Here is a 15,255-nt window from a genome sequence, read left to right as displayed (position 1 = left end):
CTGTGCACCCAGCCTGTGCTCCCAAACTAGCATTGCATCCAGTGCCCCGAATGACTGCACAGAGCTTGTGCCCCGTCACCCATGGTGTCCCCCTGCGGAGCTGCTGTCTCCAACGCTGCCCCAGTGGCTGGCATCACAGCCTTTGCCTGCCCGAGTCATGCTCAGGCCCAAAGGCGCAGAAAGGCCACCAGCACAGCACAATGCGGGCTGCAGAGGAAGGAGCTGGGGCAGTGATGCCAGACCCACCAGACGCAGTCCCCTTCAGGAGGCAGCTCCGTCACTTGAAAAAAGGCCATCTGTGGTGTGAAAAGGACTAGCCAAGAGGGGACCCCCAGTGATACGTTGGCATTTCTCACCTGGACACTGCACATCTGGGGACTGGGGGGTTTGAGCCTGTCTGTCTGGATCCACCCGAAAGATAAGAAGTCATCTGTGGAAGGGTAGCGAACATCAGGAGAGAGGGGACCTCAGGTAGGGCTGGGCCTGGGTGAGAATCAAGGAGCCAGGCCCCCTGCTCCAAGGCACCACGGGATCGTGCTGGGCAGTCTCTTTACTGCCTGGTGTTTACCCTGCCCTAGAGCAGTGTGAGCCCCAGAACTGAGGTAGTGATGTCTGAGCCACCTCTCCAGGAGCCCACACGGGGTAGGGCCCATCATAGGCGGCTTTCAGGAAGTAAGCTAAATGCAGAGGCAAGAGGAAATCATTTAAACTGAATGGCAGCTACTGTTAGCAAAGGAGAGTGACTTGCTGGAGTCCTCCAGGATAGCACTGGATGAAAAGTGCCAGCCTTGCCTGGGCCTCTGTTGTGATCGTCACACCGTAGAGAGGCACGTTGACCTACTCCTGGGCACAAACGGTTTCCATCTGTTTAGAACCTTTGTCAGTTAAACGAAGGTACATGGGATCATGACCAGGGGCATCTGTGTGTGCAAAATGATTTTAAAATCTGTGTGTATTAAATAGAAAGATAAAGTTGATATTTTTATATCTTTTCTTCAAATGAAAAAGAAAATTAAGCTTAGTATTATTCCAACGAATGAAATAGAGGCCCAGCTATTAAATATTCTATTTGACTCTTGATTTTTCTAGCCAGTGCTTCTGTCGCTGCTTTGAAAATGCAGGCTTGTGGGAAACAGTTTATGACATGCATGACTCCCACCTCAGTGCTGGGAACACCCACCACAACAGGGTCTTTTAAACCAACACAAAGCAATAACTTACCTGCACGTCTTTAGTTTCTGCTGGTTTGGAAGGTTACTGTCCAGACAGAGCTTACAGTTTAGCTTGGCCTGTCTTTTAATGAACTCACACACACCCACACCCACACAAGATACTTCAGACCCAAAAGCCAATGTGTTGCTTTGACTATCAAGGATTATCTGTAGAGCAGATAATCTTTTTATAGATGTTCAGGAATTAACTCTGGATTGGCCGCATATCACCTGCTTTTCTGGAATTTCGTGAAACTAGACTGCGTATGGTGGTCATTTTAAAACAACTCTATTTATAAAGACATATGGCTGTGGATGAGAGAGAATGGATTGTGATTATAAAGGCACTTACTGTGTGCCGGGCATTGCTCTAAGCACTTTATATAAAAATCCCCAATAAACACGTGAGGTTGGAGTTCTATCTTTATCCGCATTTTATGGAGGAAGAAACGGAGGCACAAAGGAGTTAGGAACTTAGGCCCAGAGGTGGGGTGCTGCGGGGTTGAGCTGCTCCCGCAGGCTGCTTGTCTCCAGAGTCCACCTTGTTGCCCCCCTAGGTAGGAGCTCAGGCAGTGCTGAGCCAATTACAGCGACCTGCGCACCCGTTAGACCTCACCTCTGTGACCTCCGTGCCGGGAGCTAGCTGGGCGCACCACCTCCAGGGATGATAAAGTACCTGACCCTGGCTGCCCAGAGCGTCCTCCGGCCTTGGCCAGGTGCCAGTGCCTAAGAGCACAGCTGCTGGCGGCTCATCTGCGGCAGGTCAGCTGGGCAAGCAGGTGAGGCCAGGAGCCCAGCGGCCTGGTGGAGTGCCGTGCGGATCAGACGCAGGTCAGCCCAGCTCCCTACTGTGCTCAAGCGCACAGCCTGATGTGACGTCTTTTTAGGAAGCCAAGAGCCCTTGTTTTCTACGGGCTGTCTCAGAACTATGCAGGTGTCTGCCACCCTCCCGTCCCCTCCTCACCTTACCCAGCCTCTCCCTCCAGGGCATTTGACCTCTGTGTATGCCTGGGTACCACAGGAGGCCCTTACTTCTGGTTTCTCCTCTTGGGCTGTTGTTATACAGAGCGTGCCTGGGTGTCCTCAGAAGATCTGTGGGGTGCTGTGCAGTCCCGCCCTGGGGGTAACCACAGTGGACCCACAACACTTTTCCTGCCTGCTGCTACCCCTTGTAGCTGCGAGCAAACTTAACCAGCTGGTTATGTTCTTGCAGCCCTTTCCCTTCCTGGCTTAGTTTTGAAGCAAACTTGTTCTCCCCAAATTGTAAAGGCTACTTATTTCTAAAATTAGGATTTGGAATTTGAATACAGTTGATTCTCCCTATTCGTGGTACTGTTCCACAAAGTCACCACGAACACTGAAGCATTATTCCTAGGAGAGATACAGGGTTAAGTTCCTGTGAGCCTCCGGTCACATTTTTGCCAGCCTGTCAATACAGACCAAGTTTTATGTGTATGGGTTTAAAGACAGCTTATTTAACATAGATCATTGATTCATTCACTTTAGACTCTCAGCTGACAGCACTAGTGCTCGTTGCCGGAACCAAGCTTGTCTTACACGTGTGTTTTCTCCTTAAGGCAGGTCTCTGCTTTCTCATGCTATTTGACACTAGACAGTGCTTCAGCACTGCACTTGGGGCCATTTCAAACAGTGAATTCACTAACAGAAAAGCACAGAGCCAGGCATGGTGGTTTGCACCTGTAGTCCTAGCTACTTGGGAGGCTGAGGTGGGAGGATCGCTTGAGCCCAGGAGGTCAAGGCTCCAGTGAGCTAGGATTGCACCACTGCACTCCAGCCTGGGTGACAGAGTGAGACCCTGTCTCTAAAAAACAAAAAACAGCACAAAAATGTGAAAAATGTGGCACTAAATACCCTGTGAAACAGACACTTGATTTTATTTGAGATGGAGTCTCACTCTGTTACCCAGGCTGGAGTGCAGTGGCGCGATCTCGGCTCACTGCCACCTCCGCCTCCCAGGTTCAAGCAGTGGTCTTGCCTCAGCCTCCTGAGTAGCTGGGATGATAGGCACCTGCCACCACACCTGGCTAATTTTGTATTTTTAGTAGAGACGGGCTCTCGCCATGTTGGCCAGGCTGGTCTCGAACTCCTGACCTCAAGTGATCTGCCCACCTCAGCCTCTCAAAGTGCTGGGATTGCGGCCGTGAGCCACCGCGCCTGGCCAGAAATGGACACTTATTTACGGCATGAGAGCTGCACCAACAGGCGGTGTTGCCTTGTTTGACCTCAGCTGGGAGTTGGGGGACTCATTGTGTTACCACTCTGCACACATCTACACGTGACACCAAACTGCCGCAGGTGTTAGTTTGGGGGATACAAATAAATGTCAGCCACTAGGTGAATATGCAGATACAGCATATGTGAATAATGAGGATTGGCTGTATATTTTACTTTCTCTTTTACTCCCCTTCAGGTTGAATTGTAGACTGTTAGAACTGGAAGGCATCTTTAAAGCCAGCTAATTCAGTCCCCTCATTTAACGTAGAGGAAAAAGTGTGCTATAAATTTAAGCATTACGTATTAAAGCACCTTCTGACCCAATTAACTGTGGACGGCATTGTGTAAGTTAATGTACCGGATTAGCTTTTTTTTTCAGGTTAAATTTTATTTCTCACCTAAGTGATGTGCTATGGTTTGATCATCAAAAGTAATTTTGGCCGGGCGCCGTGGCTCACGCCTGTAATCTCCACAGTTTGGGAGGCCGAGGCGGGTGGATCACCTGAGGTCAGGAGTTTGAGACCAGCCTGGCCAACATGGGGAAACCCCATCTCTACTAAAAATACAAAAATTGGCCAGGCGTGGTGGCGCATGCCTGTAGTCCCAGCTACTCAGGAGTCTGAGGCGGGAGAATTGCTTGAACCCGGGAGGCAGAGGTTACCATAAGCTGAGATAGCACCAGTGCACTCCAGCCTGGGGACAGAGTGAGACTCCATCTCAAAAAAAAAGTAATTTCATGTGAGGAAAATTCTCAGTCTGAACTCATATGAATAAGGAACTCATATGAACACAGATGAATGAAGCAGCTTACCTCAGAGCCTAAAGACGGTCTTGTTGAGAGCGTGCATCCTGGAACACAGGTCTGAGAAGTGACCTAGAAGCCTCTTGCCACCTTCACACGGGCACTCTGTGCCCTCCGACAGACCTGCTGTTTTCCTATTGCTTAATTTAGCAAGTCTGTCCCAATTAACTCTTGCCACTCCACTCACTCCCGTTAGCGGGTCTGTGAAAGGGTTTCCTGGATGACCTTCTGCTGTAATGGGCCTCAGTTCTTTAGCCTCTCCTCCCCAAGCCAGGTGTCAGCACAGCAGCTGGCAGGATGCTGCTGGCTCCTGATTCTGGAGCGTCTCTCAACATGGCCCTAGAACATTCATGGGCCCAGTAAGGAACAAAGCAAGTGCTTTGTGCAAGGATCCAGGTTGGTCCAGGAAGCCAGCCTGGGGAGAGGGCTTCAAGGAGGGAGTGAGAAATACTGACACGGAGTAGCTTCCCAGGTAGAACTGGAAAAGTGGAAAGCTTCAGGAGGAGGGTCTCAGCCTGTGGCCCGCCTTCCTGCTTCCCCTGGCACTCGGTTACTTGAAAATATTTATTTTTGCTATTAGATAGTATTATGCATTGGAAAAAAAAATAGGAGGAGGCCAACGTATCTGTGGTCTGGAGTTCCTAGGGAGTCAGCAGGGTGGCTACTGTTGGTGGGCCTTCACCTCCTCAGGAGAAGGGAGCGGCTGGAGAGCCTTCACCTCCTCAGGAGAAGGGAGCGTCTGGAGGGCCTTCACCTCCTCAGGAGAAGGGAGCGGCTGGAGGGCCTTCACCTCCTCAGGAGAAGGGAGCGGCTGGAGGGCCTTCACCTCCTCAGGAGAAGGGAGCGGCTGGAGGGCCTTCACCTCCTCAGGAGAAGGGAGCGGCTGGAGGGCCTTCACCTCCTCAGGAGAAGGGAGCGGCTGGAGGGCCTTCACCTCCTCAGGAGAAGGGAGCGTCTGGAGGGCCTTCACCTCCTCAGGAGAAGGGAGCGGCTGGAGGGCCTTCACCTCCTCAGGAGAAGGGAGCGGCTGGAGGGCCTTCACCTCCTCAGGAGAAGGGAGCGGCTGGAGGGCCTTCACCTCCTCAGGAGAAGGGAGCGGCTGGAGGGCCTTCACCTCCTCAGGAGAAGGGAGCGGTTGGAGGGCCTTCACCTCCTCAGGAGAAGGGAGCGGTTGGAGAGCATTTGGGATGAATGGAGAACATCTGAAGTACCAGAGTAATTAACGTTGAAATGTGGCTGCGTGGCATGTGGCATTTGCTGTCATTAGAGATCTTTTCCAAGTCTGGCCGTCTCCCTGGCTTCAACAATGCTCGGTCTCCAGGCAGGTTTTGCAGGATCATTTAACTCCGTGGACTCCCTTAGGGTCCTCAGAAGATGGCTTTATGTACATAGACCACAATTTCAGAAGTTAGTAGCAGAAGACACTTTTCAGTTACTTTGGGGACTTTAAGATCTTTCTAAATCAGTTTTCAGCATTAAAGTACAATGTAGGTGTATTCACGTGACAGTGATAATCTCTGCACATTGTTTAACTTGAAAGATAAATTACTTGGCAGTCAACTTGCATTTTCATTGTTACCTTAGAAATAACTGTAGGGTGGAGAACCACTTCTGTTTTTTTCATTGACTGTTCTACTTTCTGTCTTGGAGTTAATTTTTTAAAGTGATGACTTTTGATAGATGGCTTCCTTATTTTCTTCCTGGAGTTTCCATCTGAAATACAGAAAAATTTGAGCACAACGATCATGAAACATTTTGAAGCCTCGTCTTTTATTTCTCTTCTTAATAAAAGCACTCTAATTGGGGATGTTAGGTTAATGGTTTCAATAGCAACCACAGAAATAAAATGTGTGGGGAGCTAACTGCATGTCAGGAAGGTGGCAGCGTGCCCTCCTATAGTAGCTGTCCTGGGCTCCTGCGCTGCCCCAGAACTTACAGGAATGAGGAGTCCTGGTGGCCTGTAACTGAGTGATTTAGCAGTTAAGAGATTTCACATAAAAACTAATTGTTACAGTTAGCCTTGTTCCAGGAGGCCGCTGGGCTCCTAGCCCCCAGGTGAAGCTAAGGGCTTGGCTTTGAAAACCAAACGAAGTGAGGCCATTAACTCCTGCAGGAGCTGGGTGCTCCCGCCCCCAGCCAGCCTCCCTGCAGGCAGCAGCAGCGGGGCTGGTGGAGGATCACACCCAACCCAGCCTTCTTTATGCAGCGGCTGGAGTCCCTTAGCAGGAATAAAAAAGTCAGATGCAAGAGACTTTCATACTCTGAAATGATTTTTTTTTTCTAGGTGTTCGCTCTGTGGGTGGGGCTCAGAGTGGCGGGGCAGGTGAGGGGTGGGGCTTGGTTGTCTTTCACTTGTAATTACCTTGCTCCCGTTCTCTCATCCCTGTGCCTTATCAATGGGATTAAAGCTTCTTCACAAGGATTCCAGGTCTATTTCTAGAGCAGATTGATCACTTCCCCTACCGATGAGCAATTGGTTGGAGTGTGGGGACTGTGTCTTCAACTTGGTTAAGGCTTTTGTGTCTGTTTCCCCTTGATCTTGCTATTCAGCACTGGAAAGGTGTTGAAGTGTGAGAGTGTAGGGTTGTTCCTGGTTTTTGGGGTTGACTGGGAGCTACATTTTGAAGCCCCAGGGGAGCACTGAGTAAGTCTGCCGGCATAGATGTTTCTCCATCTCCACACCTTGCTTCTCCCTAACGCACCCACCTTGCATTCTCAGTGTGGGGTGAAGGTGGGGGATGGGGGACACTCACCTGGAGAGACACATGGGCCCTGCGGGACCTGGAACTCTCCAGAGCCTTCTGTTGTGTTTGGCATCTACCGCAGCGGGGGCTGCTGGCCAGTAAACACTAGCAGTAAAGCTTGGGAGAAGGCAATGAAGGAAGTCAGCATCTCTAGATCAATTTATGGTGCATGCAAAGCGTGTTTTCAAATATTTACAGAGTCTCCGAGGGAATTACATCACTGTTTATAACTGTTTTGATTGTTTTTTATGACTCAGGGCCCAGTAGAGCCAAGCAATGTAACTCCTGAGAGGCTCTGAGCAGAACGCCTCACGCCTCCCAGGAGGAGAGTCCAGGCGTAATGGGAAAAGCGCTCCCCGTAATAAGCCAAGCACCAGTCGTGTGGTGGGGAGTTATTCATGTGCTGCTGAGCGGTGGTGGGTCCACACTGAAGAATGCCCTGTTTCTTCAGCTGCAGATCACTGGGGTGGGTCGGAGGCTGAGTTCAAAGAGGCATGAACCCTAGTGGCCTGGAATTGGCAGGGTGGTCCGGCCTGGAATTGGCAGGATGGTCCGGCCTGGAATTGGCAGGGTGGTCCAGCGTGGACACAGGAACGGCCTTGGGGTACAGATTTTGTATCTGCTTGGTCTGGGGAGTGTGTCAGAAAATTCTAGCAGGAAGGAGTCTTGAATGATTGAAGCTTTGTTTTTACCCTCAGACTCCATCCCATATGGTAACGCTGCCCTGAGTTTGTAAAGGGAACCATCGTCCATTTCCATTACAGGGCAGGAAAGTGAGGGGACCCTGCTTTCTGCAGGAGATTTGGGAGCACACAAGCTTGGCACCCTCGATCAGCATGAGAGGGCCGCCTCCGAACTCCGAGCTGTGTCCTTGACTGTGGGTCCACGCGAGCTTCCATTCGAGGCAGCGAGGCCTGGAGGCGGAGGCGTGGGCTCTGGGGCCCCAACTCCCAGCTCCTCTCCCCATTAGCTACACCTTGGGTGCAGTCCTTAATTTCCCTCTGGATTAAATGGGTTAATCCTTGGAAATTCTCAGGCCAGTGCCTTATGCTCAGTGCACAGTCAGCTTGGGAAATGTTTGCTGATTGCTGTTATTTAGCATTGTGACTTCTATTTTCAATGCTAGACTTCGGAACAAAGTAGTGGGATTTTTTATTTATTTGTTTGTTAAAATGTTTAATTATTTTTATATATTTAGGGGGTCCAAGGACAGGTTTCTTACATGCACATATTGCAGTGTGGTGAGGTCTGGCCTTTTAGTGTACCTGTCACCATGGAGGTCGTACTAGGGCAACTGAGAAATGAGCTGGCCAAATGCCACCGAGGAGAAGCCGCCTTCTGGTCACCAAAGGGAGCCCATCCCTGGGGACATTCACCCAAGTCTGCCCAAGAACCCATCTTTTATTTTATTTTATTTTATTTTTGAGTTGGAGTCTCGCTCTGTCACCAGGCTGGAGTGCAGTGGTGCGATCTCGGCTCACTGCAACCTCCGCCTCCCGGGTTCAAGAGATTCTCCTGCCTCAGGCTCCTGAGTAGCTGGGATTACAGACACCCGCCACCATGCCCAGCTAATTTTTGTATTTTTAGTAGACAGGGTTTCACCGTATTGGCCAGGCTGGTCTCAAACTCCTGACCTTGTGATCTGCCCTCCCCCTCCCCCCACTTTGTATAAGACAGAGTAATTGACTCAGCAGCAATGCAAGGCGGACAGGGCCATCGTCCAGAGGGTTGGGGCCTGTGCTGTGCCCCCCACGGCACTGCCCAGCAGCCTGGTCTCTCCACTGCAGGCAAGTTGGAGCGGTGGCAGCAGGTGGTGCCTCGGCCTCCCAGAGAGCTGGGATCAGAGGCGTGAGCCACGGTGCCCAGCCGAACTGTCTTTCGAATCTCTGTAAGCAAATTCCAGAGGCATAAACGTCTTCAGGACGGGTGATAAAGTTCACAGTGGAGCATCCGCGTGAGGCAATCAGAGGCTGCTGCGGCTCCCCGGGGTCCCCGGGGCCCTGAGGCTGCAGTGGGGATAGAGTGGACGGGCGCCGGAGCTCCTGGCTGTGTGGGTGAGACTTCATGCTTCCGGTGCCAAGTGCTGAGCCCTCCCTTCTCCCCCAGGAGCATCCCCTTAGTGCAGGTGCTGCGGACTACGGCCCTGACCAGCGCCTGCGCGGAGCACTCGGACCAGCGGGTGGTCTACTTGGAGCACGTGGTGGTTCGCACCTCCATCTCACACCCACGCCGAGGAGACCTCCAGATCTACCTGGTTTCTCCCTCGGGAACCAAGTCTCAACTTCTGGCAAAGAGGTGAGGCGAGGCAGGCGTGGGGATGGGGGCTGGGCTCACTGAGATTGACCCTGCACAAGAGCTTCTGTCCAGTCTTGGGCCCACAGTGTCTCTGCAAGGCCCTCTGGCATTGGAGGCTCCCACTGGTTCTGCCAGCAGCTTCCTTTCTCTTGGAGACCCTTGCATGTAGGCCCCAAAAACCTTAAAAGTTACTCCCTGAAACCTTGCCTTCCAAAAGGTCCTGGAAAACTTTCCTTTTCAGAGAGAAGTGACAAAAGAGTCGTTGTTTTGTTTTTTGTTGTTTAGCGGAGGGATTTGTGGAATTCTGGCTATGCCTTCTTTGCTTAGAAGTGCATTAAAGGTCATTTAATCCTATTCAATTGGCTTTTGAATCGAGCATGTGTACCACAGGGAGCACTGTTTGTCCCCTCGCCAGCTCTCCCACCCAGTCGTGGGCTGCCCTGCAGAACCTGCACCAGCAGGGGCCTGTCCCGGGAATACAGACAGGCTCGGGTGGTATGTGGGGAAGGTGCTCCCAGGCTGCTGTCTGCCAACTTCTCTTGCGCTCAGGGGCTGGGAGTTCCAAAGCTTCGTACATGGTTTTTGGGAGGCTATGGAGTCATTTCTTTAACAAACTTAGAAACAAGGGGAAATACATGGATGCAAATATATGACTTACAGGTAATTAGAATGAAGGTGTTTATGGGAACTTAAGAGGGGCCAGGGTATTCTGGTACCTTTCTGTCTCTTTCTAGCTAAGAGGTAGAGAGAGAAAAGAGATTTCATGGACAAATCAGCATTTCCAGCTTCTCTCAAAAACCAGGACGGGCACCGTGCCCACATCATCTGCAGGAAGCCCCCCAGGACCAGGCCTGCTCTGTCTTCTGGGGTGTGGTCCCCTTGCCCACTCTGGGCCCACTTGACTCCTTTGGTGACCTGCCTGAGGCTGTGGCCCTTGTGTGGGCTATAGGGAGCTGCAGAGATTCAGAAACAGGGGCTAGCAAAGGCTCTCAGATGGAACCAGGCAGAAGTTGGGGGTTGCCCTTTGCTTAACCCTTCCCCTCCCCCCGACTTTGTATGAGACAGGGTAATTGACTCAGCAGCAATGCAAGGCAGACAGGGCCATTGTCCAGAGGGTTGGGGCCTGTGCTGTGCCCCCCACAGCACTGCCCAGCAGCCTGGTCTCTCTGCAGCAGGCAAGCTGGAGCGGTGGCAGCAGGTGGTGGGCCTGGCACCAGCTTTGTCCTCGGTGCACTGGAGTCAACCCTGAGGCAGACCCTGGCACTAAGCTCAGCCCATCCCACATTCTCCTTTCATAGCACGAGCGTCACAGGGGCACCCCTCCCTCCTGCCGGGAGGCCCGGCCGTGCTGTGCCTCTGCCTGTGGGAGGCCACACGGGCACGAGCAGTTCGGTGTCAGCGGACGAGCTGCAGCTTTTGATGCTATCTATGTTGCTCCCCGTGGTGTTTTTTATTTTATTTTTTTAACCTTAAAGATTTTAAAAGTCCTCATTTCTGGCATTTCTTGGAAAGTTGGAGGGTGTCTGACACCAGCCCTGTGTTCCTGTGTGCACTGGGCCGGAGCTGAGCAGGTGGGCGAGTGTGTGTCCATGTGCTCCATGTTTTCCGTGCTGGCAGCCCTGAGGCCAGCAACGGGCTCTCCGTTCACTCCAGCCGCACACCGAGTGGCACCCAGGTTTGTGACCCCTGACTCAGAGCCAGAGCTGGGTGCAGGCCCAGGTGGTGGCCCAGGTTGACCGAGAGCCTGTGGTGAGGCTTTGAGGCTGGGGCAGCAGGTGGCAGGCAGGCGGGTGGCAGTGACCCTGCAGAGTCGGCCCCCACCCTGCTCTTCCACTCCTGGCTGGGCTCCCAGGAGCCAGTCCCTTTGCCTCTCTTTATTCCTCATCTCTGAAAATGCCACTTCACTTATCCATAAACATTAGGACTGTTACAAGACTTGAGTGTGATAATATATGTAGATAAAAATGTTTGGCATCATCCCTGGCACAGGGGCCTGGTTGCCCTACATGTCCTGCTTACGTCCGGCTACCTGACCCACAAGAACCTTCCGGTGCCCCAGCCTCCCCTCTCCCGCTCCCCTAGGGCCCGGTTTCCCTTCCCTGGAAACTTTCCTCCTCCTGCTGCTGCCCAGTGTTGCGCCCTTGGGATAATAGAGGGCAGGTCCTGCCAGGCCTATTGGGAGCCACCCCTTGGCTGGGTAGTGCTGTCCTTGTGCCATCAGGCATTTTTAAAAACTACCCAGGAAGGGTGGCTCACACCTGTAGTCCCAGCACTTTGAGGGGCCAACGTGGGTGGATCACCTGAGGTCAGGAGTTCGAGACCAACCTGGCCAACTCCTGTCTCTACTAAAAGTACAAAAATTAGCTGGGCGTGGTGGCACGCACCTGTGATCCCAGCTACTTGGGAGGCTGAGGCAAGAGAATCACTTGAACCCAGGAGGCGGAGGTTGCAGTGAGCTGAGGTCACGCCTCTGCACTCCAGCCTGGGCGACAGAAAGAGAGTCTGTCTCAAAAACAAAAAACAAACAAAAAAAACTACCCTGAGGCTACTCCAGCTGTCATCTGAGTCTTGGGACTTTGGTTTTTTTCCAAGGCAGATTTTGTGATTGTATCAAGAATTTGTGTTTTAGGATCAATGACCTCCTATCCTACTGCACATCTTACTTAATTTAGCAGCTTTATCAGGTTGCCAGTTTCTTCACTAAGAAACCATTGATGTGCCTCAGCACCTCAGCCCTTAAAAGACAGTTTGTCCTTGTTCTGTCCCCAGTGTGTTGGGTTCAGCTTGGCATTGAGCGTGAAAATCAGCCTTGACCTTTGCCATTTCTTAGAAGAAAGCACAGGATGCTTCCCCTCACTCTTCTCCATTGCAAAGAATGTTCCCTAGATGAACATTTTCCTACATTGAGTGTTCAGAGAACCCCCGGATTGGAAATTGAATCTTACATCATTCAGAACTTATGTATTTCAATTTCTGATGAACAATAAAGATCCCTATGTTAAAAAAAATGTTTATTCCAAAATCGAGATAGAAAATTAGACTGTGAAGAAAGAATAAGAGGAAAAAACCTGGAATTGATTCCAATACAGAGTCACTTCTGAGGATGGCACCGGGTGCAGGAAGAGATTGGATGTTGATTAGTTGCTTCCTGTTTCTGCCTGAACCAAGTGTGAGGCAGAAGGCCCGGGGGCTCAAGGGTACAGCTGGGAAAGGCCTTCGAGTCGGGAAGGGTAAAGGGAGGCTCATCAGGACTTGCAAGGAGGGTACTGCTGGGGGTGGGGGAGCTGTCTCCTCCCCCCGGCTCTCCACGGGCCCCTCCCATTTCCACTGAAAAGCAACCAACCCTGCCATTGTCATCTCCCCCAAATGCCCCTGTTGAGACTGGATCAGCCCTGGAGGTGAAGGGACAGAACTTTCCCCACAAGCTTGAGTAGCTGCTCCTCTTTCCTTATTTGTGTCTCCCAGAGAACAGTGCACACAGCTGGCTTGAAGTCAAACATGGAAGTTTCATTCTTCCACAAACAAGCACTTTCAAAAGGCGTCCTTAGTGAGCACTCTCTGGGCTTCAGTGAAGGTACCCCAGGGGGACCCCCGCCCCTGTCTGCTTTCGTGCATCCAGGCACTGGAGTTATGGTCTCTGTAAGATTGTTGCTGGGTGGGAAGGAGCCAACCACCTTCTGCAGGAAATTGTCGGGACTGGGGGCTTTTGTTGGTGAGCTTGTAAACATCTTTCACTGGGTTATATGAAACCTGCCTGCCTGCCTGCCTTCCTCTCAGAATGTTAGGGAGGTTCAAGGAGGTGATGGAGGAGACAGTCTGTGTAAGAGCTTAAAGACAGTCACATTTCACTGTGCCCTTTGCCCTCGCGTTGGCTGGGGCCAGACCCCTGCTACCCTGGGGGTACGGTCCAGCCAGATCATACAGTCCCCTGAGAGCCCTCCTTGTGCCAGTCCCTCCGCCCAGCCACTCAGTACCAGCACCTTCATTTTCTGACACCACATCTCCAATTGCAGGTTGCTGGATCTTTCCAATGAAGGGTTTACAAACTGGGAATTCATGACTGTCCACTGCTGGGGAGAAAAGGCTGAAGGGCAGTGGACCTTGGAAATCCAAGATCTGCCATCCCAGGTCCGCAACCCGGAGAAGCAAGGTCAGTGGCTCTTGGGAATCTCATGACAGCTTTTGTATCTCAAGCCTCTTTTTACCTCTGGGCCTTATTTAACTACGGAGTCTCTGATAATTCTTTGTTTTGTGTTTTAGAGGTAGAATTCCCATAACAGAAAATTCACCATTTTAATTATTTTTAAGTGGACAGTTCAGTGGCTTTTAGTACATTCACGATGTCGTGTAACCGTCACCACTATCTAATTCCAGAATGTTTTCATCCCCACTAAAAGAAACCCCATACCCATGAAGCAGCCACTCCCCATTCCCTCCTCCCCTCCCAGCTCCTGGCAACCTCTAATCCACTTACCGTTTCTTTGGATTTGCCTCTCCTGGACATTTCATATAGATGAAATAATACAACACCTGGCCTTTTGTGTCTGGCTTCTTTCACTTAGCATGATGTTTTCAAAGTTTTTCCATATTGTCGTATGCATCAAAACGCCATTACTCGTATGGCTGAACGATATTCCATTGTATGGATTGATCACATTTTGTTCATTCATTCACCTGTGATGGACGTTTGGGTTGTTTCTGCCTTTTAGCTGTTACAAACAGTACAGCTATGAGGATTCATGTACAAGTTTTTATGTGGACCTATGTTTTGTTTCTCGTGGGTGTATACCTAAGATTGGAATTGTCAGGTCATATGGTAACTCTGTGTTGAACGTTTTGAGGAAGAGCCAAACTGTCTTCCACATTGGCTGCACCCTTTTACATTCCTGCCAGCAATATATGAAAGGTCCAGCTCCTTCACATTCTTGTTAACACTTAATATTCTCTGCTTTTTAAAAAATTATAAGCGTTCTAGTAGGTGTGAAGTGGTATCTGTGGTTCTTCAGTTACCTGATGGTGCACCTTGATGCACAAAAGTTTTAAATTCTGATGAAATTCAGTTTATTTTTTCTTCTGTTGCTTGTGCTCTTGGTGTCATACCTGAGAAACCATTGCCTAACCCAAAGTCACAGAGATTTACTCCTGTGTTTCCTTTTAAGAGTGTTACAGCTCTTACATGTAGGTCTTTGATCCATTTTGAATTATTTTTGTATATGGTGTGAAGTAGGGGTCCAAACTCATTCTTTTGTACCCACTTGTTCCAGCACCACTTGTTGAAAAATACATTCTTTACCCATTAGGTGATCTTGAGACTTCTGTTGCAAATCAACTGACCACAGAAGAGAGGTTCATTTCCACACTCTCGATGTTCCATTGGTCTATATATCTATCTTGGAGTCAGTACCATATTGTTTTGATCACTGTAGCTTTGTAGTAAGTTTTGAAATCAGAAAGTGCGAGTCCTCCAACTTCGTGGTTCTTGCTCAAGATTGTTTTGGCTATTTTGGGTCCCATGTAATTCCATATGAATTTGAAGATAAGCTTGTTCATTTCTTTTTTAAAAGGTAGTTGGAATTCTGGTAGAGATTGGATATGTAGATCATTTTGGGGAATATTTCCACATTAACAATATTAAGTCTTCCAGTCCATAAACGTGGGATAGTTTTCTGTTTATTTAGCTCTTCTTTAATTTTGTTTAGCAGTGTTTTTTGTAGTGTTGAGTATATAAGTCTTTCGCCTCCTTGGTGAAAGTTGTTCCTAAGTATTTTATTATTTTTATGCTATTGCAAATGGAATGGTTTTCTTAATTTTTCTTTTGGATTGTTTATTTCTCTGGTAATTCTTGTACCTTTTTAATCCCTTTTACTTAATGATCAATCATTTATTTAACCAGTCTTTATTAAGTACCAAACTCTGATCTAGGTAATGGGGTTACAACCAGGAAAGAAAACTGGAATAATCAGCACAT

At 50.0% G+C, this 15,255-nt stretch overlaps 1 protein-coding gene across 4 annotated transcripts in view; it reads left to right on the top strand.

The window, feature by feature from the left end:
• The window catches only part of PCSK6 (proprotein convertase subtilisin/kexin type 6), a 190,808-nt gene that overhangs the window by 111,128 nt on the left and 64,425 nt on the right, over positions 1-15,255 (top strand). For all 4 annotated transcript variants that reach the window (XM_031002261.3, XM_031002258.3, XM_031002257.3 and 1 more), the window contains exons 12-13: positions 9,099-9,287; positions 13,301-13,437. In XM_031002261.3, the coding sequence (XP_030858121.1) occupies positions 9,099-9,287; positions 13,301-13,437 (326 nt within the window). The remainder of the gene's footprint in view (positions 1-9,098; positions 9,288-13,300; positions 13,438-15,255) is intronic.

This window comes from Gorilla gorilla, chromosome 16 (genome assembly GCF_029281585.2).
Source record: "Gorilla gorilla gorilla isolate KB3781 chromosome 16, NHGRI_mGorGor1-v2.1_pri, whole genome shotgun sequence".
Taxonomy (NCBI): Eukaryota; Metazoa; Chordata; class Mammalia; order Primates; family Hominidae; genus Gorilla; species Gorilla gorilla.
This window is presented reverse-complemented; position numbering and strand designations above follow the sequence as displayed.